Raw genomic sequence first — 27,729 nt, 5'->3', positions numbered from 1 at the left:
CGGTCTATCCTTAATCTAGTCACATGTAACGATAGTAATATAATATTGATATATTGCCCAACCCTCTAACCTTGTACTTATAATAGCAAAAAAAAAGTTAAGGATCCTCCAATTCAGCTTTTTCTATCCTGATGCTGATGCAGATACATCAGCTCAGAAAGAATGCCCAAATGAAAGCTCTCTCCCCTAAATTTCTAAAAACTTCACTTCACGGGAGTTATTGGAATTATATAAATGCAAATTAACATGACAGCTACCCAGTCCACTCAACAAGGTCAATGATAGTGTCAGTCCAGATCCTGTGTGTAAGATCAGTGCATTGGGATAGAAATAACAAGCTAACTGCATCTCTGTAAAATATGACTGGTCTGCAAAAAAGCGACAACAAGGGTGGGGGTGTGTTTTTTGTCTACCTGCCATTGTTGCTGGTGGACTCCAAAATCTACCAGCCACACAGTAGATTACCAAAGTTTTTTGGCTGGTGAGTGAAGCAAATCTAGCAGCCACTCGCATATTTCACCAGCCTTTGGGCTGGTGTTTGGTTCTAATTTTCAGCCTAGCTGGTATCAAACTGAACCTCCTAGATCAAAACAATTGATGGGCAGAGGAAGGGGCAGAGAATTGGATCTTCTTCACTGCGAACAATGATGCTTGCATATCTGCATTTGGATAAAACTAATGACACTATATATCTGAGTAAGAAATGTGTCGCCCACTTGCACTGTGGATGCCTTGTCTTTTGTAAAATAGGCTATCCGTTGTAAATATTGTCTTAAATATTAAGTATGCACACAATTGGATTTTTTTTGCCAATATGCTGATATATAACAACTCATTTGACCAATAACCGATATCCATATATCCACTTTTTCCCTACCTAACTTTAGTGATCATCAACTCTCTTCTGTAGTGGAATTAACTTCATATTATGCATGCATACTCTTCTCGTGATTGCCGACCAGTAGATTGAGACATGAAACACAATACTTTTCAATATATGTAATATTCATTCATTGTGCAAAATAAGAAAAACTATGTTGGCCAAATCTGATCAGTTTGTTTTAAAGCAAATATCAGCCGACACCAATGACGTGCCAATAATATTGTGCATCCCTACAAAATATCAAATGGAAGTAATACATCTGAAACATTATCATTACTAACAGAACAAATCACCATTGTTCGTTAGTCAAAATTACATTGAAAATATAAACAACCAATACCAGAAACCTAAATGGCATCATGTTATCTATATTGAGCTATTAATATCACAGTAACATTACCAGTCCAGCTAGTCTTAAGCAGCCCAACGACCTTACAAAGCTTCATCTATTGATCAAGTTTATTAGTAATATATACTGCTAAAATGATTAAGTTTAGTGATTTAAGCCCTGTTGAATATCCCCACACACTTGGGGTTCGACCCTAAAGTTCATATTCTGCATAAGCACGCCTCCTGCTGAGATAGATAAGCATTAGCTTGACATATTTTTACAATACTTTTAAGTTCTGACTGCACGAAACTTGTGAAACTTTGTTAAGAGCGTAAAGCATCAAATAAAATGTTGGCTGTCTGAATCTTAATGTAACGGTTTCTGTAGTGAGTAGTTTTGATTCCTTCCGCTCTGTTGAAAAAACAACTTCAGTCTAAACTCTATCTCTCTAATCTCATGAAACTAGACATTCAGTTACAGAAACTGTCGCATTCATTCTACACCCCAGCAAACACCAAACATTGGTTATACTAAATAACATACATTCAAGATATCTGAAAACTTGAAGTGGCCCAGAAGCTCCAATTAGCGCCTACTTTCCACACTGATGTGTGCCGCCATATTGAAAGATTTAGTCAGATTGTTTTGTATTCTGCGAATTTGAATAATATTTGGAAGGTAACAAATATGCCGAAACAACATGTGAATCGCTTTTTATACAAAAATGCCTTGTCGTGTCTTAATATTTACGTACCTCGCCTGATAATCAAGATTATCTTCAATGGGGCAGATTTGTATTGGAGTTCGGTTTCTTCGTGCAAGACAGCAACACGTACCGCTGTGAAACAAAACCTTCACTCCGCATAAACTGAATCAGCGTTATTTGGATCCAAGTCACACCTGGAGCTCAGCCCTGCTCCTCTGTCATATTCTGAATGTAATAAGATGGGAGATATTTACTACAACAACAAAGAGAAAACTCTCTTCCTGTTGTGCTTGTCCTCATCAGTCATGTGACGAGTTCATGAGACGCAGACAGCTCGTGGTGAACCCGGAGCGCCCTCACGCGGCCAACGTGTCACACTATAAATGTAAAGACTTGGAAATTAAACATATTGCAAATATTATGATGACAGGGAATTTGTTTATTCACAATGGCGTTTTTCTAAAGTAATTCCTATTATTAACCTTTTTACATGTCAAGTCCTTCTAATTAACCCAGGCAAAAACAAAAAGACTATGGACTCGATGAAATGTTGTCATTACATTAGGCCTATTAAAAACCAGTATGTGTGGGTCAACAAATGTTGACTGGGCAGTGATGCAATATTCCTCAAACAGGAATCTTACAAATTCCTCATACATGAAAAGAGCGCTACAACAGAATGAATAATAGCCTAATAACCCAGACACATAAAAGTCAAAAATTTTTGATAGCAGAATACTCCAACTTATTAAAAAAAACTGTTCATGTTTATTGAATGCCTGTAATACCTTATGCACACAGACTATTCATTTCCAAATTCTGCAGTGTCAGTTTATACTTTTTAGAAATTATTGATATTATTCATTTGTCCTTGTTGACCTAATCTTAGACATTTGAATGGTTTAGAGCTGTAATATGGATGTGTGATGTTCAACATTACTGTTAGTTATGGGTTCTAACTTAAATAAATAAATAAATAAATAACAAAAAATTAAAACAGTGTCAACAGGCCAATCTAATTTCTAGTTATTATGCTACGTGGTGCTCTACAAAAAATTAAATAATATAAAATAAAAAATAATTATACAATCAGAAATTTTATAAAAAAAATTAAACTAGCATGAAAATCCCATGACAGAAAAACTACTGCATGATAAAAACATAGAAATTAAAACATACATACTTGCAATTAACAGAGCGCAAAACAATGACATATTAAACAAAAACTAGATATATTTTAATATACTGTATATATGTATGAAAAAAAGAGTTACAAAACTGACATCATATCAGAAAATATAAAACAGAGCACAGATGTTGCAGAGTTGCTATGGTAACAGGGTAGCCAGTCAACACAGAAGTCAACTGCTCTGTGCACAGTTACTAGGGCAACAGGTAAACAAAAAGCTCAGAGACAGGGGAGAGAACATGTCAGCAAGAGGAAAAGAAAGAGCAGAGGAGGAGAATAAGGAGGTTTCCTCAGAGGAGGAGGAGGAGAAGAGGAGTGTTGAGGAGGACTTTGAAGAGGCAATAAGGGAGGCTGCCTCCTCCACTGCTTCCAGAAGAAAACCTGGACCATCCAGACAGCAAATCATCCCCAAAATCCCAGAGGCAGTGGATGACTTCCTGAGAAACTTCCTCCGGAGGGTCGGCCTGAGACAGACTCTCAACAGCTTTGAGGCAGAGTGGTACAGCTCAGCGCAGAAATTCCTGACACATACTCTGAGGATGGGGTCGATGGGTGTCTTGTTCATTCCTGATGCTCTAACACATAGAAAGCTCCTCCAGAGTGAGCTGGAGATAGCCCGCAGAGAGACAGACCTGCTCAGGCAGGATGTGCTGGTGTTGGGGGACAGCCTGGTGAGGATGCAGAGGGAGAGGGATTTCCACCGGCTACAGTACCAACGAGTCGCTGAGGACAAAAACAGGCTGATTGAGGACTTCAAACAACTGAAGAAACACCTTGAGTCCTACAAGCCAACACTAAGGCAGCTGGAGGACAAGTATCAAGTAGCTCTGAGGCAGAAAATGTTAATCAGTTTAGAAAAGGACCGAGTTCAAAACATTATAAACCCGAGACAGAATCAGGAAATATCCCAAAAAATGAAAGACCGAAGCATGAAAAGGAGCCACAGCACTGACACATTATCAGCTAAAAGCACCATAAGCATACATCCCAAGGACACAGAGTTTCCTGTCTACAGTAGGCTGGTGAACCTGGATCAGGTGAAATTTCAAAAATGGAAGAGACCAAGTGCCTTCAGCCTGTCCTACTCCATCAGAGCCCACAAGCTTCCCATCAGCTGCATTGACCTCCATCCACAAAAGCTGATCCTCGCTACTGCCAGTGATGACTGCAGCTGGAGGCTGTGGGTGCTGCAGGCCAATGGAGAGAAGGTGGGGGAAAGGCATTCATGCATTCAAATCTGTAAGAGATGAGATGAGATGAGATCAGATCAGATAAAATGAGACAGAATCACATAGGAGATGCAAGGACATGGGATGACATGAGATGAGATATAATATGAGATAAAATGGGATAAGATATGAGATGAGATAGGATTACACATGATTAGATGTGTTAACATATGAGATGGGACAATACATGAGATTAAAGTGAATGATAGATGAGATGAGATGAGATGAGATGAAATTACATATAAGATGTGATGGAATGATATATGAGATGACATTGGCATATGAGATGAGATGGCACAAGATAAAATCAGATTATGTAAAACGTTACATGAGATGAGATTACATAAAAGATGTAATGGATTGCAATAAGATGAGATACAAGAGAAAACTGAATGTTATAAAATTAGAGCTAGGTTGTATACCTCTATGACCCAGTCAAATTACACTTACAAGATACATCCCTGTCTGTGAAAACATGGATGCTTCACATTCATCTTCCCTCCGGCAGCACAGAAGATCTACACCATCAGCACAGTTTCAAGGTGGACACCCAAGATGAGTGTCACCACTTCAGTATATGACCGAATGTCTCCCCTCCTGTTCCTGAGATATGACATTGAGTAATGGCCAGGAAAGTGCTCTTGCAGAACATTGTGATGTCACCGTGGTTTTGACTTTTGACCTTTTGGACATAAAATGTCATCTCTTCATCATTTTATTCTGTTTTATTCTGTGGCCAAAAACATGCTTTGTGAGGTCACAGTGACCTTGACCTTTGACATGGTTCAAATTTGTGCCAAATTTGAGGAAAATCTCAATGCAGTCTTGAGATCCTGCATTCACGAGAATGAAACGGACACAAGGTCACAGTGACCTTGACTTTGACCACAAAATTCTAATCAGTTGACGTTTGTGCCCTGAAGGTGTTATTGAGATATATGGCTTCACGAGAATGAGATGGCTACAAGGTGACAGTAACCTTGACTGTTGACCACCAAAATTAAAGCAGTTTATTACTGAGTCCAAGTGGACATTTACGCCTAATTTAAAGAAAAGAAATTCCCTAAAGGCACTTGGGAGATATCATGTGCAAGAGAATGGGCCGGCGCAAAGTCACAGTAACCTTTGACCACAAAATTCGAATCAGTTCATCGTTGAGTCCTAGTGGACGTTTGTGCCAAATTTGAAGAATTTCCCCCAAGGTGTTCTTGGGATATCCTGTTCACAAGAATTAGAAGGCTGCAAGGTCACAGTTACCTTGACCTTCGACCTATCACCACCAAAGTCTAATCTGTTCATTGTTGAGTCAAAGTGGACATTTTCGCTTAATTTGAAGAAATTCCAACAAGACATTCCTGAGATATGACATTCAAGAGAGGGATGGACGTACGACCCGTACACATAATGCCTCAGGCTGCAGTGTCATTAGAAACAGGAGTCAACTAAATCACATAATACTGTTGATGGTTGAGGCTCGCTCTGACTGGCCGATGTACTAAAATGTAATGTTGTGTAATGTATGTTGCCAGGTTGGTCAGATGGTACTGACAGGCGAGGGTCACTCTGATTGGATGTCGGGCTGCAGCTTTCACCCTGATGGAGCAAAACTGGCAACAACTAGTGGAGACTCTACAGTGAGTTCATCTTCATCACACTAAAACTCACAATATACTGCTGCAACAGTGAACAGCTGGGCGACAGGTTTATGTAAAACCAACATAATATTAGTGTTTTTTTTCTGTTTCCATGATCTTCTTGTTTTATGCTTAACTCTCTAATCGTTCCTCCTTCAGGTGCGGCTCTGGGATTTCTCCCGTGGCTGTTGTGTGTTGACGCTGCCTGGTCACACCCAGCCCACCTGGGGCTGCTCCTTCCACTCCTGTGGTCATTTCCTGGCTTCCTGCTCTGCTGACAGAACTGCCAAGCTGTGGGACCTGAACAGCCAGCGCTGCCGCCTCACACTGCGTCGCCACACTGCCTCTGTCAACAGCGTCTGCTTCCTGCCCCTCTCCAACCTCCTCCTCACCTGCTCCGCTGACAAAACCCTTGCCATGTGGGATGCCAGACTGGGTGTCTGCACCACAACCTTCCATGGACACCAGCATCCCTGCAACCATGCCACTTTCAGCTCGGCAAGCAGCATCCTGGCCTCCTGTGACTCCCGTGGCAACATCAACCTGTGGGACAACAGGAATCCTGCGTTGGCACTGGCCACAGTAGACACTGGGCCGCTGGCTGCTAACCAGGTGGCGTTCAGTCCGTCAGGGAAGACGCTGGCTGCCGCTAGCTCTGACAGTCTGGTCAGAGTGGTGGAGGTGGATTCTGGCGTGGTGAGCAGCCTGGAGGGACACAGTGATGGTGTGCAGAGCGTGAGGTTCGACCACAAAGGAGAGACTGTGATGTCAGCAGGGAGTGATGGGATGATTAACGTCTGGGCGTGACTGAAAGAAAATGAAAAACTGAAGTGAAACCAGCTGATGATCACATTTTAAAATGTTGCTTCCTTGTGGCAATCATGAAGTTCCCTCACACAAATTGTTGACACTAGTACAGATACAACACCTTTTAGAGTTTTAGAATCTATACCAACATGATTCTTTATTGATGGCTTACTCTGGGAAATAAACATTTTCTCAAAGAACATTTACCTTGAACACCTTTCATTTAATACCATTTTAACAACAGAGTAATAATATATTAAGTCTAGAAAAATCATGAATGCTTTTCAAAATTTGTCTCTCCTCTCTGCACCTCATCTACATCATTGAGGTGACTGCCCTGGGAGGATGCTGTGGAGGAGGCCTACGAGCACAAGAGCCTTAACTACGCTGAGCCTGTAGCTGACACTGAGCAATGCGGCTGGAAAGCAAAGGTTTGCCCAGTTAAAGAGGGCTACAGAGGCTCGGTAGGCAAGGCAACTACCAGGCTGCATAAAGACATGGGAATTTGAGGCCAAGCCCAACGTCAGGCCATCAAAGCCCTCTCTGGTGCAGCTATACAGGCAAGCCAGTGGCTATTAATTAGGAGAGACACCACTTGGGCCCTGAAATACCACTAACAAATCAGAGTTCAAGGGAATAAAAGCAGAATGACAAGCCCTCTGGGGTGTTGTGGGCCTATCATCAAAACACCAGTGAAACCCCCACCCTCAGCATGGCTCCAACTATCACTCACAATCGCAAATATGTGTCGCAACAATCAACCAGTTAAACTCCATCTCAATTAAAGTTAAGCACTTTTTTCTCCTGTTAGTTTCCTCTCTCTCTTCCCTCATCAAAGTGAGGAAGTAGGGGGAGGTAGAATAAATGGCCACAGAGACAACAGGGGAGAGTTCTGTTCAGAGACATCTCTTCTTGGCTCCGCCTTCCCTATACTCTTTCCTATTTTTCTATCTACCTATGCTCTTTTCTTACTTTTCTATCCATCTAACCCTTTGGCTCCAACTCGGACCCCCGAGGGCACTTTCACTCCCACTTACAGTCTCAAGTACTGTATGTGCATCAAGGGATTGTAACATCTAGTCCTAAACCGAACTGTATTTGTTCAAACAATTTTGTTGGAAGTTGTTCTGTCGATGTCTGTATATTTCATACTGCGATTCAGTTTTTGTTGACTACTGTGTAGTTTTTGCACACCAACAAAGTTATCTTTGGTGTCATTTTTTCCAACTGGCACTCAGTAACGTAACGACAGTTCTTCACAGTTCTCTCTTGCAGCTTTCTTGGATGCCGTCAGATTGGTTTAAACAAAGTGAATTATCTTGGTGTCAATTTGCTGGAAATGAAAAGTGTTAAGGTTAGTAGAAAATGTATTGATTTGTGGCACACTTTTTAAATATCTGACTTTTTAATCTTTGAGCATAGGGGGAAGGTATCAAATATTTTCAAGCCAAAAGGCTCAAGTCCAAATTAAATCGAGTTATTGGTGTTAAAGTCCAATGGAGTCTCATTTGTTTTTCTCAAATTGGGGCTAAAATTGTCAAATTTGTGACATGAGTCCAAACCTCTGCTGATGTGTACTACTGTCACAAGAGACAGAGCCTTCACTTTTCATACATTATAAAAATATGTGGTTATGGACACTTAAAGGGCAGTCCACAGACTTCACGCCTGAAGTTCAGTTTGCTGATCATGGTTAGTACTCCTTGAGGAGCTTTGTCAAGAAAATAAACATAACCTTGATGTCATTAGGGTTATCTGGAAGACATCAAATTAATAACTAAAATACTGCATTACAAACTAGGAGTATTTTCTTATAAAGCAGAGAGTGTCTAACAAAACAATGCTATGGAGGGAAATTAAAAAATGTAGAATCCAGTGTTTTTAGAGCATGACCCATACAGGAACTAACAGTCAGGATATTTCGGCTCCTGCTGCTTATATTTTGTCTAAAAACTGTCCTTCACAAGGCTCCTAACTTCATGGAAACCAGTCACAGGAGATGAATGTCCTCTTTGGCCTCCCACTAACTTTCACCACACTTCAAGGAGAAAACAAATAAATCTAAAAATGAGCTGACACCATGAAGGTATAAAGCAAGATATGCTTTATTGTGAACTGTTTAAGGACAAATCATCTCAGAGCAACCAGAGAGAAGGCTGCTACATGGAAATAAAAACACTCTGTGTTAACCATTAACACACATCTGGTACAAAATAAATATCTGCTCATGTTTAGGTCATCTGTCTGCCCAAATGCTGATATGGCACTTAAGTGGTTTCGACTTTAAGGCAGGAGAGAAAAACCTGATAGTCTGTCTTCATCACCTGAAAGACAAAAATGTGAATAAAAATACTGCTAGATCAATAATCTAATTTTCTGTTTCCTCTCCAAATCATACTGAGTATTTCATAAAGTCGGAACAAGGCTAAGAGTCTGTAGGCACAACAGTGTGAGGCTGCAATAATCTTAACACACCAGTAAATACAATACTTGACTTGTTGAGGTTTGTCCAGAGGACAGAGTGTTTCTGTTGTGTTCACATCATATCTGATGGATGGTAGACATGGGAAAGACTCCCATGTCTACGGCCTGTGAATATTCACATAATTGGATGGTGAAAAAACGATGAATAAAAATACAGTGTACATTCAATTCAGCACTTTACCCATTAATCCCAGAAAGTGGTAAATCCTGTACAATGTGAACGCAGCATTATCCTCTGTACAGTGGCCAAAGAAGCCATGGACTTTCATTGTGAGTACGCTGGACACTCATTTTTTAAAAATTCTTATGTAACATTCTAGTTTTTAGCAGTATAATATGCTACATTTGAGCATGTATTATTTAGCATTATGACATGCTAACATGCTAAAGTTTGTATGACATTTAACAACATGTAACATTTACTGTTATTCATGGGTAACATGCTAACATGAACATGTAATATTAAGCATTATAATATGCTAATGCTGGTATGTTCAAATGCGAATGTTAACTTAATATGGCTTCAGTTACAGATGACATGTTAACATTATATTTTGACATGCTCAAGTTAGCATGTCATAAACGGCATTGGATGTTAACATGCTAACATTTAGCAAGTTACATGTTATTGTAACAAAAAAAATAAGCAGGTTAATATGCTAACACATTCAACATGCTTAGAATTAGTACTTTGCATGTTTGCTTGATAGCACATGCTAACATGCTAATGAATATTAAAGCTGTCCAACTAGCATTGTGACCCTGCCATGTCCAGAGTCTTGCTGTTAGCTTTTCAGTACAGTAACAAACAACTAGACATTGTATAACCCTTTCATATTGGCACATTCACTTGTCAATTGGACACTTTCACTTCCTCAGCAGCTGAACAGGTGCTTGCAGTATGAGTGCAGTAAGTATGCAGTAAGATGCTGACATTTTGTCTTTCTGGTCATTTCTTCTCTCAGAGGGAGCCTGATGAAACTTTGCAGAGCTCCATTCTCATTTGGCATTTAAAGAGCAACACTGTGACATTAAGATAAAGCCTCTCATTTTGTGACTTCTACAGAGCTAGATGAAAAGATGGGTAACAGTTTCAGCTCCGTGTACAATGCAGAAATAGGTTCTGGGCATTAGCACAAGGACTGGAAGCAGGGGCCTCGCTCCGTTAAATACAAAAAATATCCAACCTCAAAACTTTGAAGCTGTCTGATTTACAAGTTACATCTTTTAAAAAAAATGTAAAAAAGATGTATTGAAACCATTCTCATTTGACTCTGTTCTAGACTGTTCCTTTCATGGACAATGGTTATTTTCCATCTCTGTTATGGTGGTTAAAAACTGCACTCAAAGTTTCACAGCATCCTTCACTGTTAACACTTAACATAACTTCAACACACATTTCCTGAATTTCCCCATGAGTCTGGTTTAGCCTCTGCACTGTTAGTGTTTACATGAATTGCATTTTTTCACCTAAAATAAAATTCCAGAGCAGACTTCATCCAGAATCATCTGCTGCTTCCTTTTGCTGCTGGACGTGACAGGAAACACTAACTAGATGACAGTGAGAACACTGACAGGAAGCCTCTTTGCTCTTGTAAACAAGCCTTTAGCGTCAGGAGGGTTTCTGCTGAGCGCAGATGAGCCCGTCAGCAGAAGAAGAGGAATACCGTCCTTCATCTTCATCCTTCTCCTCTGCACCCTTCTCTTCTTTTTCCTCTGTGCGTTTCTCTCTGGGTTCTTCCACCAAAACCTTCAGATGGCTCAGGTGATGCAGAGCTCTGAGAATGGAAATATTCGTCAAAAACAATATTCCTAACTTTACAGCCATGCTAGCAGCTCTGTAAGGTTATACTTAGGCAGGACAGTGCTTCGAGCTAAACATCAACATAATAATATGCTCACAACAATGCTAGAAGGCTGATGTTTAGTCTGAATAATGTTTAACTTGTTCATCATCTTACTTTAGCAGTGCAGCTGAAACATAGCAAAGTACAGCTGAGGCTGTACACGTTTGGTGCAAGTCCATTACAAAGATTTTGAGATTTATTTGACGGGATAAGTGACAACAACTCAGTAACTCTAATGTTGATGCTGATGTGACAAATCGGGTATGTGATGTGTTCAGTGTCAGTTACCTCTGTAGTGACGGTCCACCTGGAAAACTCTCCAGCTTTGCTTCACCTTCAGGCCTCGGCTGCAAACAGAGACTTATTAACATTCTATATATACAAAGCATGTAACAATACAGAGTTAGGTTTGTTGCTCAAAAAGCAGCTGAATGTTGACAGTGAAGCCCTGACATTTGTTCAGGTGCCCTATGCGAATGATGAATAAATGAATAAACCCTATTTAGTGTTTGTTTAATCTCAAACACAAGCTATATTTTTCCTGCAACACTTGTTCCCAAACATGCTGCCTTACTGAGCACACTTCTGGTCAGACTGGTGCTGGTGCTGGTTCATACTTGTTTGACCTCAACTGTCTGCAGCCTGTCAGTGAGTGTTGGAGCTGCTGATGCCTGCTGTTGTCGCTGAAGCTCTGCCTCCACTGCCTGCAGTCTGAACAGCATCTGTTTCAGAGCCTCCACGGGACCAGGCTGCTTAAAGGTGCTGTCTCCATGGAGGCCAGATCTCCAAGCCTGGGAGAGACAGCAAACAGAAGGAGGCACTTTCAGAGGATCATTAATGGAGGTGAATCGATTTATCGGCTGAACATCAATATTGGCTGATGTTTGCCTTGTTGACTGCCATAGGCCTACAAGATAACATTCACCTATTGCAGTGGCAGATGTTTATCTGTTGTTTTGCATGTATTTTAAGCAGGCTAAATGTTGTGCTAGCTGCTAATTCAGAGAAGAATTCACTGGCTGGACACAACTCTGGCATGATGTAAGAGGGCCAAAGGTGCCTTGTCCATGTGTGGTTTGGTTTCAAATAAAAGTGAAAGAAAATGTTGGCCTTGTGGGAGTATCACACTGTCTTGGAAAAAGATCAGCTACAGTTTGTGAGATGTTTCTTTGCAGAGGCTCCGTTCCAGAAAAGAGACTGGATACTGGAAATATAATCACCTCCGTTTTCCAGCACTGGCAGAAAAACCTAAGTGCTTCATGCAAAACCATGGAGAGTGAGTGGCTGTTCAGCTCAGTCTCACATCTTAGATGAGAAGAGACATAGAATGAGCTGCAACAAGGCAGAAATGCTCATCTTTGTTAAAAAAAAAACAAAACAAAACATGCATCTCACTTAGGTAGTAGGCTAAAAGGTACCTGTGTTTTTTTCTTTTTATCAATAATATTTGGATGAGGAAGCTCACTGTATGGGAAGACTTTGCCTAAGAGGCCCATTTTTGTTTGGTAAGGGGCCCCATGTTTAGCCCCACACAAATTCCTCAGTATTTGAGGGGGTACCCAGAATTTCCTCAGGCATCTCAGGTAAAACACTCTGCTTTGCTGAGTCCGTGTACAGCACCCAGGTCAGGCTCTCATTTGCCATAATAACTAAAAAAACGAATGCTATGCAAGATGGCTGCGCTGTTACAGATTTCAGGTGATTTGCCTAGCTGGTTGTAGATTAGTTTCCTTTGGCATATCTGGCACTCAAGTTTCTTTGTAGATTCGAAACTATTCCGGATGGTTGACTTTTCCGACCACTGTATCTGTAAGGCCGTCACTGGCCGTCAAACTGTCAGAGTCACAAAACTAGACCTCTCACTAAATTTAAATGTCCTTGTCTGAGAATAACTAATAATTAATGTTGATGCATAATGAATTCTTTTGAATTACCATTTCTTAATTTATGAGCCATTTGAGTTTATGGGGTAATGGTATAGAAAAACAGAGCACTGGAGTACTGATTTGGAAATTGATTACCATGGAAATGATGGAAGCATTTGGGTCATCCCTAGTACGTGTCGTAGGAACCACATGTGAAACCAAGTTTGATTTTTACCATCCAGAACACAGAGACTGAGGATGAATGGATGCATGTCCAGGGAGTTTATATCATCCAATGGGGCTCCCCAGGGCTGTGTCCTTTCCCTGTCCTCTACATTTTTTATACCAACAACTGCTGCAGATGGCATGACAACAAACAGATTATTTTTTTAAATTTCTGACGACTCCATAATAGTTAGTCTCCTCCATGCCGATGAAAACAAACATTAATCTGCAGTTGATGAATTTGTAGACTGGTGTCACTAAATGTTAAAAAAAATAAGGACATTGAATTTATTATTGTATTGAATTTAGGCATAACCCTTCAACCTCTCAAAAAACCATCATCAAGGGACAAGTAGTTGACTCTGGAGAAAACTATAAATATCTTGGTTTCATGTCAGCAAGTCTCTTATTATCCTATTATCCTGTCTTGACCCTCTCTCGTCTCTGCTGGTTTGGGAATCTCAACATCAAGACCAAAAATGCACTAAGTAGTATAATGAAAATGAGTAGCAAGATCTTTGGAGTTCAGCAGAGTACTTTATCTGTCCTGTTTCAAAAACAGATAGGAAGAAAGGCTAAAGTCATCCTTTCCGACAGCTCCCACTCCTTATTCTCTGACTTTCAGTTTTTGCCTTTTGGCTCTCAGCACAGATTTCCCCCTGCTGAGAGTAACAGATATAACTACTCTTGCATCCCTACTGTAATCTCTTTTGAATGCTGGGCAATGGAAGAGTCTAACTTAGTACTGATGCTACTCTCTTGGGTGGTTGTTATTCTTGTAATGATTATGTGATGATTGACAGTGATGGTGATAGTGATGATGATGATGATATTGAAGGTTGTTGATGACCACGTTTTTTTATAGATGTTTATAGATACCTCGGTTGTACAATGTTTGAAACAGCTTCACGATGGAGAGATGTTGATCTTGTTGGGAAGAATTCTCTCCGTCTCCTCTGAACGCGGCTGTCTCACGGCGCGCTCCCGTTCATTGTGCACTCAATAAAAACTGCCTGGATGTGCACGATGCCCTGAATACAGCCATGAATAAGGAGGAGGCATCTGAGGGCTGTGATTCATGTTATTCCATCTCATCTAATCCTCTAAACATATTGACTGATCCGATGAGTGCTTGCCTATATAAGTCCACTTTTAACGTTTTGTTTGCCCTTGGGAACGAGGAGGCTGATTATTGCCTGCTGAATTTCACTTGTCTATTATGCGCTGTACTGACACACTGTCAGGATTGTGTGCCATGTCACTATTCCTTATTTCATTCATTTGTTTCTGATGCAGGACACTCACTATGTGTTGTCATTTGTCACTATTCATGTTGCTAAGTGTACTGAAACATTAGCAGTTATCAGAAATTGATTTCAGTAAATTAATATTCACAAATGTTAATCCCAGCAATAGTCACCTATTAATGCCATTTTAGCACCTTGTTTCTAACCTCATACTGTATTATGACCATTATTTAAAGTCAGTGTGATTCATTTGTGCCATTAAGGCTACATTTATGGTGAAAGCCTTTTGCTTTCATCCCTTTATTTTTCTATTATTTTTCAGAAACCATATGTCAGTCAAGTCAATCATCAATCGCCCTTACCTGTTAACATCCTTGTGATCAGTCGATAACGATATCATTCATGTGCCTGTGCTGTAACCCCCTGCCTGTACTCATTATTGAATAAAATTTTGAACTTTAAAAATCTGGATTTTGCTTGTGTTTATCCATAAGTGAAGTCAGTGAGTGGGGTTCACATTACCCAGCCAAAAGCAAATTGTTTTCCCTTGTAAGCCATCTTATCCATCTTGCAGGGTCACTGTGTACTTAACTTACCCTTGTTCACTTCAGTTGTTGCTAATCATTCAATTTACTTCATTATGATTTTTATATTGCAAAATAAAAGTTAACAATAAAGTTAATACAGTGGATCAGTGAAAGGTGATGAGAGAAGGAGGACACAGTAACACCTACCTGAGCTCTTCTGTCAGTCAGAGCCTCTGTAGAGCCCCCTGCAACTGCTGCTGAATCCCTGCAGGTTCAATCACACATCATTCAGTGAGTTTAGTCATGGTGCAACAGAACTAAGAAAAAAGGGATTGTCAATAAGTCTTACCTAGTGAATGGAGGACAGTGTGAGGAGGAACAGAGCAGCAGCTCCTCAGTGTTCACTGGACTGACAGCTTCCTCAACATGATCAGTAGGACTGACTACAACAACAACAGATATTCATTAAGAACAAGACAGCACCATGTGGACACAGTATGTGATAAACTCCTTTGATGCAGTGTTGGTGTTATGATAAAGATTTTACTGCTACTGTCTTTCTGATTGTGACAGAAACCAATGGCCAGCACATTTAGACACAAACAAACCTGCATCAAACAACACAACACAAGGCTAACAGACACATCTGTATATGTATTCTGCTCTAAGCTGCTTCACGGTCATGTAGTTTTGACATTCCTTCATTCACTGTAATACTGAGTGAAAATGTACAGGTTTGTAGTGGGAATGGCTTTCCACTGCTGTAGTGTGACTGAAAATGAGGACTGAGCCTGTCTTCAACCAGCTCCCTGCTATCAACAACATCTACAAGCATCATAAATTTGTATGAGAAAACACAAGATGCTCAAACTGGCCTATCATAGCTTTTCCAGTCTGTATGTGGTATCTCCATAAAGAAGTGACATCCCTCCCCTTCTGGTGAACCACCATAGGCAGGTACGGCAAGTGATGGAGAGACATTTTTTTTTTTGTTCCCCTTTGATCTGTGCCATCAATTACACATTTGTTTGTGGAACACAGCTAAATTACCTAGCAAGCTAGCTGGTGTTTGTGACATATATCATGCAAGACAAGAGATAAAGTTTACCGAGTGGTTTCACAAGACAATCTGTGACTGTCTTGGCATGAAACTAGAATTACCACCCTGTAGTTGTAAGCCTCTGCGCTCCAGTTAAGTTTTTCTTATTCACAGCCATGTCTGTGAAAACATGGATGCCTCACACCCATCTCCCCCTGACAGCACAGAAGATCTATACAGTCAGCACTGTTTTAAGGTGGACACCCAAGCTTAGAGTCACCAATTAAGTATCTGACCAAATATTTCCTTCTCTGTTCTTGGGATATAACGTTGAGTAATGGCCAGAAAAGTGTTTTTGCATAACATTGTGATGTCACAGTGAAGCTGACCTTTCACCTTTTGGATATAAAATGTCATCACTTCATTATTTTATCCGATTAGAAATTTGTGTGAAGTTTGTCATAATTAGCATATGAGTTCTTGAGTTCTGGCCAAAAACACATTTTGTGAGGTCACAATGACCTTGACCTTTGACCACAAAATTCTAATCAGTTTATTCTTCAGTCCACATGGATGTTTGTGTCTAATTTAAAGAAATTGCCTTAAGATATTCTCGAGATGTCACATTCACAAGAATGACACAGATACAAGGTCACACTGACCTTGACCTTTGACCACCAAAATCTAGTCAGTCCATCACTGAGTCCAAGTGAATGTTCGTGCCAAATTTGAAGAAATTCCCTCGAGCTGTTCTTCAGATATCGCATTCACGAAAATGAGACACACAGGGTCACCGCAACCTTGACATTTGACCCTTGACTCCCAAAAACTAATTAGTTCATTGGTGAGTCCAAGTGGCCATTTGTGCCAAATTTGAAGAAAGAAAGAAAATCTGAAGAAAGAAAGAATTTCCCTTTAGGTGCTCTTGAGCTATCGTGTTCACAAGGATGGAACGAATGAACGGACGGACGGACGGACAACCCGAAAACATAATGCCTCTGGCCATAGCTATCGCTGGTGTGAAGGCATAAAAAAGTTAGCTGTCTTTACCGTTGACTACTGTACATATTTTTTTTCTGAAATAAGGTCCAATGAGGGACACTGGAAGGGGAGGGACATCTTCTCTCCAAGGCTGCAGCCCCAGCGTTTGGAGAGGTGCATGTCAGCTAATGCGTTACTTCCATTGCATGGTTTGACTCTACTTGCCTCACTTTTGGAACCAGGTCCTTTCCTCTATTTGGTTTTCCACTGCAGATCATACCCCATCAGTGTATGCGGAATTTTCAGCTGTTTGTTTCAGCGATGCCACATGAAATTATTGTGACATACTCTGCATGAAACTGCGGTGACATCATCTTTAATGCAACAAAGACCACGTTGCTCCATGCAGCTCTCACTGAATTCTTTCATCTGCAACCCAACAGAGGAATGTCTGCACTTTGTCAATTGATCATTTTGTCTAGCTTTTTGAGCTGCCATTTTTATAAATCTGACTGCACAAAAAGATTGTGGCCATGATTTATGGTAGCGTTGTAATTTAAAAATAATGGGTTTGTGCAGGATGTCCTGTGTCATGCTAGTGTCTATTCTTTCTGTACAGTAAGTGGTCTGTAGTGATTTAACTCCACCTTCTAGCATCAGCGCACTTGAAACCTCGGCCAAGGTGGTACAAAATAAAGTACCAGGAACTTGCAACAACTTTGGCCAACAGACAAAAAAAAAAAGAACAGTTCCAAGCAAGTCAAGTTGAGCTGTGTTGTGCCATACTGTGCAGTGGAAACAAGGCTTAGGTAAGATACATGTGAGGCTACACAGCTACAGTGTAATTATCCCTTAATACAGATGTGTAAATCAATCTTCAGGTGTTCTAGCCTGTAAAAACTGCCACACCCAAATTTTGACTCTGAGCACGGACTCTGGCTGCACATTAACCCCCTCCTCTCTCTTCTTATATTATCTCTTTGTACGTAGTATACTGTTTACCATCTAAACAAGGGAAAATGCAATAAATAAATATATAAATCAAGCTTCACAGTGAAAGCCACACAATGACGTCGCTTTGCTTCCTTAGATAAACTGCAGCTGGAAGCTTTTTACTGTAAAGCAGCTGCGTTGAGTATGTTTGAATTAGCCACCAGTGTTACCTTGTTGCTCAGTTTACTCTTCTTGGACATGAACTGTATTTATTGTTTTGTTTGCTTCACAGTGATCAGGACAATGTAGCGCAACGAGCACCTTTTTGGAAAATTGTCCTGCTGCAGACATCAAGCTGATATGAGATGGAGAACAAGCTCCAAGCAAACCTTTACAACAACTTGTTTGTGATTTGTTTATGTTATCTGAGCAGTGTGTGTGCTCATTTGGTACTGCCTGTGTCTGTTATGTCCTAGACATTAGCTTTGTTGCTTACAACTGTAGGAGGAGAAACTGAGAAACCTTGTGTCTTTGGGTTGAGTCCTGGTCTCACCTGGATCTGCGGGACAGTCTGCTCCTCCATAACTCTGAGACAGACGGTTCAACACCTGGTCCGCCTTCTGGATCAGAGACTCAATCCTGTTGTCTGACAGGAGGAAAAACACAAACAGTAAAAACATAACTGTGGGCCTATAAAACACATTTGATGTACAACAATTTGTCTTTCTACCTCTGAACAGAGTTTCCATGACGTCAGAGCTGTTTCTCTCTGCAGCGAGTAGAGAAATCTCTTCAGCAAACTGAAGCCTCAGATCTCTGAGAGTCTGCTGGCTATCACCCTGACAACACAAACAAACACACAGATAATCACTTAAATATCTGGGCGTGCAAGGTCATTCTTCACACTGGGAACAGTAGTGTGTGACAAAATAATCTCTATTTAAAGGTACTTTCATGCTTTTTCAGTCAGTGTTGTGACAGTTTTATTGAGTGACTATTTTATTTTATATTACCTTTTTTTTTAGTCAACTCAAGGGAACAAAAACCAACACAAAGGATGCACAAATAACACACTTATACAACCTCAAATAAATAAAATTGATCAACCAAACACCATGCGTGAATGAATGTAGTGGAGAAGGGACAACCGGGGTAATGATCAGCTGATGATTGTTTCGGTATGCGTTTTTCTGTTTTGTCCGTTCCGGTATGGATTATCCATTCCGTCCGTAGTGGCAGAGGAAATACGAGGGACTAGCTACCTCAGCTTTTTGCCTGAGCTGCTGCAGGGTGCGGACTAAACGGGTGAGATACTTCTCTGTCAACCAGAGTAGACTTGTGCCTCTTTCTCTTTTTGAGACGCTGCGTGACGTCATCTTTTAAGGCCATGGGTGGCCAGGGGTAACAGGCGACGCTACATGAGACGGCAGCACAGGAGGGAAGAGAGGGATTTTTTTTTTAAGCTCGTTACAGTGTGTTTACATGACATTAGAGAAAATCGATTTATTGTGGTAGTCTGACTAAAACAGGACTTTTAAAATACATGTAAACATGTTAGTCCAACTGAAATCGTACTAAATCAAATTTCTCAAAGTCGGACTAACGCACCCAGATAATGGGATTGGGAGTTGAATTGTATACAGTCAATTGGACCCAAACTGGCTCTACTGCTCTACAGTTTTTACCCTGGGCTTTGACCCAGAAGTTGAATAGCATTAAATGCATAATAGAGGAAGAAGCCGATAACACCATGGTGAAATCTACATCCAGAGCAGGTCCAATCATAACAAGCTGAAAGGGAGCATATCACCACCTATCGTAGCGCAACTGGACATACTTCAGTCAATGAATCGATTCCCCTCCCGTGCTTGTATACTGGGACAAGGATTGTAGTCCAATTAAATGGCCTATTTGAGCTATGACTCTAGCTCTACTTAACTGTGCATGTATACATACTAACTACTAAGTGTTTTCCCTAGGTTGACTTTGCCCTGGTGGATGGGCCAGGGGATGCGGGATGCGCTGAAACAACAGTCATTGTAGCACCTACCGCCACATCAAATTCTGTCCTCAAATCTAATACTTTAAATTTCTTTCAGCAGTTACTTTTCGAAATTCACATGAACCGCTTTTCACATTGTTATAAATTAAATCGACCGCACAACACTCGTTTAAAAAAGAAAACAGACCCCTTGTTAACCTGTTATTTCCTTCTCCAAAACAGTGGTGAAGAACACCAGGGCCCTTTTTTAGAAAGCAGGTTTAGTAAAAAACTCTGAGTTAGTTAAGTCACATGATGACACCTGAGCCAGCTTCCGCTACTAATGAAGACTGTGAGATGCAGCTGAAAGCTCCGTAACAGCCAGTAAGGTGACATTGAGGAGGGATTATTTTGTCACACATCATGAAAAATAAATGAGTCTAGATCCTCCACCTGTATAAGAAAAGTGTTAAACACGTTTTCTTGACTCAGGACAATTCTGCCATCCTTTTTCAGGTCAGAAACAGTTCATCAGACATCATGAGCTGCCGTCTGATCAAACTGAAAAGTTCACACTTTGATTCTGTTCTCTCACCTTTGCAAGTGTCTGGTCGGGATCTTCATCCTCCAGCTCCGCCACCCAGGATGGAGCTCCTCTTCTGGGAGATACAGGTGGAAGAACACCTGGAAGAGCAACAACAAAGAGCAGAACGATTGCTTGATAGTAAAAATATTCCACATCATTAATAATTTTTTAATGGGAAAGTTATTAGTATTATTTGCTATTTGCTTAGTATTATTTGCTTTTTCTTGATGATGTTATACTCGCAATGGTCTGTTAGTTGAGCCCTATCCCTCTTACTACCTGTTATGCCTGTCAAGCTTCTTTTCTTGCACAGCACATATGCAGTTTACAATAACTGTGGCAGAGTGACTGCTCACATTTTACTGGCATTAAAAAAAAGACAAAAGCAGCTTCTCATTTCTGCTCTGAAAACAGTTTTGGGTGAGTTTTAGACCAGCTTTGAAGAACCACAAACTCCAGACTCATGTCATCATTCTACTCTTGATACCTTGGTTATCCCAGTCCAAAGAACACAGCACAGGACCAGCTTCAATAAAATGGGAACATACTACACAGTGGATGGGCTTGTTTTGAAGTGGACTTTTTTCATGTAAAAATTCCCAGGAACTAATGCAGTTAGTTAATGATGTGCTCCTTGGCCTTGGAATTAATGGTCACTTATTAGGGTTGGGACGACTAGACAACTATATCGACTGGTTGGGGGGGTGGGGGTTCCTTCTGTTTTGTTAATGTATTGGTCTGCCTGTTCAGCAGGCAGCTGGCACAGTGCTAAAACAAAGTGCAGACATAGCTCTGGCTACTCAGTGACAGGCTCTTGTTCAGCGAGCTAATGCAGTAGCACAAGGAGTCCAGTATGGCAGAGAGAAACAGCTGGGAAAAAAACATGTAGAGTCAGCATATTTTTACATCTAACTCTGTGAATTAAGGGTTTATTTCAACCAAACCAGACCAAATGTTGAAACAGTGTAATGATGATCAAAGGCAATTTTGAGTTTTATGTTTAAGTTTTATTTTGTCTCTGTCAAGTTTGAATTTAGTGTGTTTTATGATGAGTTAACAAAGCGTGTTGCACACACACCTGCAGGAATATATCGGCAATTACCAGTTGTCAGGCTGACTGCTGTTAGAAAATTTAAACATATTGCCCAACTCTATCAGTTACTGAATCTGCTTTTGTGTCTGGAGCTTCCTGTCTACAACAGGCTTGAGACTCGCACTTGCTGAGGACTTGGTTCAGATTAATCTGATCCCAAATGATTCAGCAGTGGGAACCTCTTGCGACTGCATGACTTTGCTGATGTTGACCCCACCAGGGTTCGTACCTGGACCTTCCACATGGAAGCCCAGTACTCTAATCACTACACTAGTGCGGCCCCCCAACTCTACTACTGTTAGTAAATTACTTAGCTGGATATGCAAACAAATGCAACTTATGTTAAAGCAGACAAACACTTCTGATTCTTTCCTTACAATTTTCAGTTTTGGAAAGACTAAAGAAGGATACAGACATCTAGCTTTGTATGCTGTTAGTTCATCAGGGCCCGTGTCCACATAGCATTTTTTTGTCAGCGAAAAAGCGCTGGCAGAGCACTGGGGAGCGTTTCAACACAGTGCTTTTTTAATGACGTGCTGCGCATGGGATTTGTTTCTACGACAACAATATCTTGACACTAACATCAGCCAGATAGCTAATGTGATCCTACATTAACAGAGGATTGAATACACAGTCAACTTCAAGCTTACAAAGCCAGCTGTAATAAAGGCACAGCACCCACCAGCAACATCCAGTGACAGCCTGCTCCCAAAAAATGAGCTTTTCTGTCTTTGTTGAGACAGTACATTACCCTGAAAATCCAGAGTTCTCGCGAGAGCACAATTTGAATTTGCTCAGCAAGTCACTCTGGCAATCAGTAATGATGCTCATTACCTATGCCCATGAAACCGAGCTGCACCAATCACATCAGTGTATCTGATATAGGCGGGCCAGAGGCGAGCTAAACAGATGACGACGGCGCTGCGACGACGAAGCCCGGAATCAGTCAGTAAACACTGCAAGATGGCTACGGATGAACACCAGTTGTTTGAAACGGCTTTGGCCGCTACAATGAACGAGTTAGACTTGGCTTTTTCTCTAAAAGAGGAACAGAAGACGGTGCTCGAATCTTTCCTTTGCAAGAAGGACATTTTTTCTGTTTTGCCGGATACGGCAAGAGTCTAATCTACCAGTTAGCTCCACTGGTAGCGCCCTGGATACGTCACTCCGTGTATTGTTCTGATTGGTCGTAGTGTTATCCAATTGCGTGCAGTGATATTTACAAATGCATGCTTGGTGCCGCCCCTCGAGTTGGGCCATTTGCATTACTCATGGCCAGACCCTAAATCTTTCTAGATTTGGGTCTGGATTTCCAGGCTAACAGTACACAGTAGCCCTGCAAATGAAGCGGCAGTGACATCACCAGTGCCTTTCTGAAAAGTTCAGATTTTCAACTTAAAGAGCTCAGAGCAGTTGCACAGAAAAGGCGGAGCACTCTGAGAAAACAAACAAACAAACAAACAAAAAAAAAACCTCTTGTTCTCCAGGCGGCTGCGTGCGCTCGCTCCTTATTTGGGAACAATTGGAAAAAACAAACATAAAAAAAAAGATACTGGTGCTGAAAAAAAAAAATGTGGACACAGGCCCTTAGTCTACATTTCTACATTCTGCTCCTGGAGAGCTACTGCCCTGCATGTTTTAGGTCTCTACTCTACTCATCTGATTCAAATGATCTGCTCATTATCAAGCCCTTGACAAGCTTCAGGGGCTTGATAATGAGCAGATTATTATAATCAGTAAAGTAGGGAGAGACCCAAAATATGCAGGGCAGTAGCTCTTAACAGGCAGGGCTGGGGACTACATTCTGAAAACATTTGCACCATTTTTGTTTTGAAGCTCTTGCACTCTCATATTTATACTTTTTGCTAATTAGATGACACAGTAATGCTGTAGTGCCAAGTGGGTTCAGTAACACAGAGGGATGTGCAATGTGTGTTGGTGGCATGCAGGTGGTGTTGTACCGTGGTCATCCCACAGTTCTGACTCTGTGAGTGGCGGTGGCTCGCTGATATCACACCATTGAATCCAGGCTGGGTACTTTAGGTCCGCCACGCTGGTGATTCCTGAACAGTCCATGTCTGTCTTGTTACTGGTGAACCAGCGAGGGAGGTGGAGGGACGAAGATGGCTCTGCCCACTCTGACCTTCCCGCTCTGTGTGCAGACTGCTAGAGACAGAAGGAGTGAGAAGAGAGGTTCACTACAGTCCTACTCTGAGTCAGTTTCAAAAACACTAATACATGTTGATGATTGTCACCTTATAGCAGCTGACTGAGGGGATATCAACATTTGGATTCAACATGGCTGCCTCTGGTCTTTCTCTGCACCTGGACAGGAGGGGGAAGTAATGAAATGTGAAATGCAATGTAGATCTTGTACAGGACAGAACAGAGATCTTTCAGAAACGTCCCAAATGAAACAGATAATGGCCAACAGCATGAACCTGGAACTCCTTGGCATCCTGGTTGGATGAGGGTGGCGATGGTTCGGTCGGGGAGCAGGAAGACTGCTGCTGAGTCTGTCCCAGGTTCTGTGTGTTGGTCTGGACAAGGGGCAGGGCTGGGAGGCTCCAGACCGGGACAGGAGGCCTGGATCAGCAGACGAGACAAGTCAAAGAACTGAGATAGGCGGAGATATGGGTGATGTAAGACTTTTGATGAAAGTAGAGGTGGGAGTGGCATGTTTAATGACCTCATGTGATGGCAGTGGTGTGGGTAAAACTTTTAGTGACCTCAGATAAAGGTGGAGGTGTGTGATGTGTTAACAGACCTTGCATGAAGGCGGAGGTGTGAGTGATGGGCATCGAGCCATCGTAAGGGATAGACAGCAGCTCGTCTGTCGTCATTGAGAGTCTGTCTCGGTTGCTGCGGTGATGGAGGGAGCTGACGGGGAGGTTCAGGAAGTCCAGCTCCCTGTCTGTCAAACGCTCCCTAAGAACTTGGAGACAAAAACACATAAAGGCAATAACATGCAGATAACCTGATACACACTGTAATGAAATAAACTTATTTACTTGATGAATATGGTGACCTACCATCTCTGTTTCTGAGCGTGCTCACTCTGGGTCTGCATGGTGTGGAGGGGGAACTATGAGGCAGAACCAGTTTTCCTGTTAACGACTCGCTGTTCTGATGACTTCTCTCAAAGTCTGCAATGTAGGCATCCAGCGCCGCTGTGGCTGAGTCATAGTTCTGCATTTAATCAATTGATAAGCATGTGTAATTTAATTTAGTCAGTCCAGCATCATAAAAAAATTGTCAGCCAGCAAGACAGGAATCCTAGATGCATCACTGCAGGGCAGTGTAAAGCAGCTGGAGGGATTTTAATTTGAAGCACTGAAGTCATTCAGAAATTAACAGAAATTTAAAGGTACCATTCCTTTGATCTTTACAATGCTCATTTTCTTTATCTCTAACCCAGTACAGAACTTCCATTTACAATTTGCATTCCATTGGTCTACAAAATAGCAACATCATTTTGTCTGGATGACTGTCTGTCAAAATTGGATCAGTTATCATTACAAGACAGAGGATAAAGATAGGCATATCCTCTCCACAGTAATCACTGCTGAAGAAACCAGTAGAAACATTAAAAGCAGAGTGAACCTTGTGTTTATATCCAAAGGTGGCGTTGTGTTCAGAAGCCTGCAGGCTGCTCCTCAGGTGACCTGAGCTTGAAAGTAGTGAGGTCACCGTCGACTCAGGAGACAGTAATTCACCAATCAAGCTGCTGGACTCCATCTAGACAAAAAAACAAACAACTTTTGTAACAAAATGTATCAACACGTATGATCCTACAACTGATATTCCTTAACAGGTCATACAGGCTGACGGACCACAGGCTGTAAAGCCACACAGCTTATGTTACCAGTGGGACGCATTTGTCAGTTTTTCCCATCACTAATTCGGATGTTAGGAGTGAAATTCAGACACACACTGATATGCTAGCTAACCATGAACTGACAACCACTCAGAATAAAAGACAGTGTGTTGTCGAGTGATTTTGGCCTAGCTGTTTGTCTGTCAGTTTCGAGCTTGTGTTATTTTGACGTAAGGAGAGCCTGACTGGGGTTTGTTTGCCAGCTTGGCTTTAGCCTAGCTAACTAGCTAACGCTAGCTAGCTAAACAACGACCAAAACACAAGCAAAGCAAACAATAACGTTATCGTAAAAGGCCATACATACATTCAGAAATTAGAAACGTTGACATTAAGTGTTTTATATAACGGTGGTTTAACGTTCGTGTATATACACTGTTTATAACGCCCATCGCAACTGTGCTGACTTTATTGTCGAAGTCTCAAAAGTGAACTTAGCAGTAACGTTACTATCAGGCTAAAAACAAGAATTGAAATATTTCTATCAAAGCCGTGAATCCGTATCAGACGAAAATATACACTTACATCTTCAGTCCATAATGCCTCCTTTTCCTTCAGTAGGCTATATTTCTTGTCCAGCCGTCTGTATACAGTGACTGTTCAAAGCAGGATATTCAAGGCTCCCGGGTAACGTGAAAGCTAACTCACTTAGCTGGTCTGGAGTCAGTTTAGCACAGATGGTTTCCGCCGGAGACTTTACGACCGAACACCATTCAAAAATCTGGTAATAAAGTATATTCATGGTTATCAGCGGAGACATACACGGCCCATATTTCTGAAAACATGGATGCTTTATACACATCATTCACCAATTCAGTATTTCACCAAATGTCTCCCCTTCTGCTCCTGAGATGTGATGTTGAAAAATGGCCAGAAAGTGTTTTTGCATAACAATATGACGTCAAAGTGAATGGATATGTGAAGTATGAAATTGCATCACTTCATCATTATTACTTCATCATGTTTTCGGAGTTGTTTTTTTTTCTGAGACATTGCTGCCTTGTCAACGTGGATTAAGCCTCAAAAACTGGGTAATTAAAGCCAAAATATTATCTTTCCCTATTAACCAAGTGGGTTTTGTGCTTAAACCTATCTATGCATTAACCACAACGTTGCTGAAACGTAAAATTACAAGTTATCCGCTCCACATAGAACTGTAACGCATTTGTGTTTTGCAGAAATGTACAATGCCAACATTTTGACTTGGTTGCTATATTTCAACATCAGGAATTCCATCTTATATATAGGCTTATATGTGTTTTTATATGTTCCCCATTTCTCCCCCTTTTCCACAGAGCCTTGTCATCTGCAAACACTGACTCTTCCCATATCCACTTGCACATTTACAAATGTATCATTTATTATCAAAATAAAGCAGGGCTGACAAGACTCCACTGCAGAGGTGTTCCATGCGCTATAGTTCTGACCCAGCTTTAACCTCAATAGATATTCCACTTAAAAAACATCTTGCCCCTGCCCAAGAATCCAACTCTAACCTCCACTTTTCAGCACTTCACAGCATCACTGTTATCGCTGGTTGCCCTCGTGGATCTTCTTCCTCTCACCACCTCTTCCCACTCACTCTCATTCCTTTCATCACTACAGTTTCACTCTTCCACACTAAACTCCATGGTGATGCTGTCACCATCTGTCTCCCTCTCTGCCATCCTTCAGAGTTTGTAATGAACTGTAAAAATATCCAGACGTGCAGAGGCTGTCGGTTAATATCTCTACCAAACGCTCCCCTCAGTATGCTACCCAGTCTTATGAAGTCCCAGGGTCCACAAATCTAAAGTCAAACTCCTTTAATTAATTAAAAAAAAAAAAAACAGAGCATCATATAACAATTCAAACCTTCCGCCATAATGATCACTTCCGCTATCCAAGGTCACTTCCTCCAGTGTTCATGGGTGCTGCAGGCCCCTTTAAACACTCTGTGACGTCACTTGTGGACTGAACCAGAGCGATGTGAGGGAAAAGAGGTAAGAGTGATCACTCTGTCTCGAAATCCACGCACCAGAAACATAACAGACACCGTCACAGGAAGCTCTCCCATCAGAGCTGCCTCTCTTTATAAAGCAACAACATACCTACATACATACATACAAACATACATATATACATATGAATATATCATTCATGTAATTTAGCACTAAATTTAATGACTGGTTTGCAACTGTTTTAAAAGGCAAAATTGTTGTAGTCTAGTGCACTATTTGATTTACATATTATTTATATTTTCAATACATAAATAATCAATCTAAGCTA

At 41.2% G+C, this 27,729-nt stretch overlaps 3 protein-coding genes across 5 annotated transcripts in view; 1 reads left to right on the top strand and 2 right to left on the bottom strand.

Moving 5' to 3' along the window:
• wdr91 (WD repeat domain 91) overlaps positions 1-2,245 on the bottom strand; it is a 28,261-nt gene extending 26,016 nt beyond the window's left edge. Inside the window, exon 1 of the mRNA XM_078162292.1 lies at positions 1,969-2,245. The gene's annotated coding sequence lies outside the window, so the exon portion shown is untranslated. The remainder of the gene's footprint in view (positions 1-1,968) is intronic.
• Positions 2,246-3,335: 1,090 nt separating this feature from the next.
• Positions 3,336-8,270, top strand: spag16 (sperm associated antigen 16). The gene is made up of 3 exons (XM_033647536.2): positions 3,336-4,317; positions 5,868-5,972; positions 6,132-8,270. The coding sequence occupies exons 1-3, from the start codon at positions 3,349-3,351 to the stop codon at positions 6,777-6,779; spliced, it is 1,722 nt and encodes a 573-aa protein (XP_033503427.1). The 5' UTR covers positions 3,336-3,348; the 3' UTR covers positions 6,780-8,270.
• Positions 8,271-8,869: 599 nt separating this feature from the next.
• Positions 8,870-27,354, bottom strand: c19h18orf54 (chromosome 19 C18orf54 homolog). Of its 3 annotated transcripts, none has more exons than XM_033646122.2 (15): positions 27,316-27,354; positions 25,191-25,325; positions 24,620-24,776; positions 24,355-24,522; positions 24,029-24,173; positions 23,843-23,912; positions 23,549-23,753; positions 20,504-20,592; positions 18,658-18,766; positions 18,481-18,573; positions 15,324-15,417; positions 15,182-15,239; positions 11,728-11,901; positions 11,399-11,457; positions 8,870-11,041 (listed from the first exon to the last, which is right to left on the bottom strand). In XM_033646122.2, the coding sequence occupies exons 2-15, from the start codon at positions 25,323-25,325 to the stop codon at positions 10,876-10,878; spliced, it is 1,722 nt and encodes a 573-aa protein (XP_033502013.1). In that variant the 5' UTR covers positions 27,316-27,354; the 3' UTR covers positions 8,870-10,875. The 3 variants fall into 3 exon arrangements, with proteins under 3 accessions (XP_033502013.1, XP_033502014.1, XP_033502012.1); XM_033646123.2 differs by lacking the exon at positions 27,316-27,354 and adding an exon at positions 25,987-26,260 and having other exon boundaries at positions 23,549-23,750; XM_033646121.2 differs by lacking the exon at positions 27,316-27,354 and adding an exon at positions 25,987-26,254.
• Between the last annotated feature and the right edge of the window lie 375 nt (positions 27,355-27,729).

This window comes from Epinephelus lanceolatus, chromosome 19, assembly GCF_041903045.1.
Source record: "Epinephelus lanceolatus isolate andai-2023 chromosome 19, ASM4190304v1, whole genome shotgun sequence".
Lineage (NCBI taxonomy): Eukaryota > Metazoa > Chordata > Actinopteri > Perciformes > Serranidae > Epinephelus > Epinephelus lanceolatus.
This window is presented reverse-complemented; position numbering and strand designations above follow the sequence as displayed.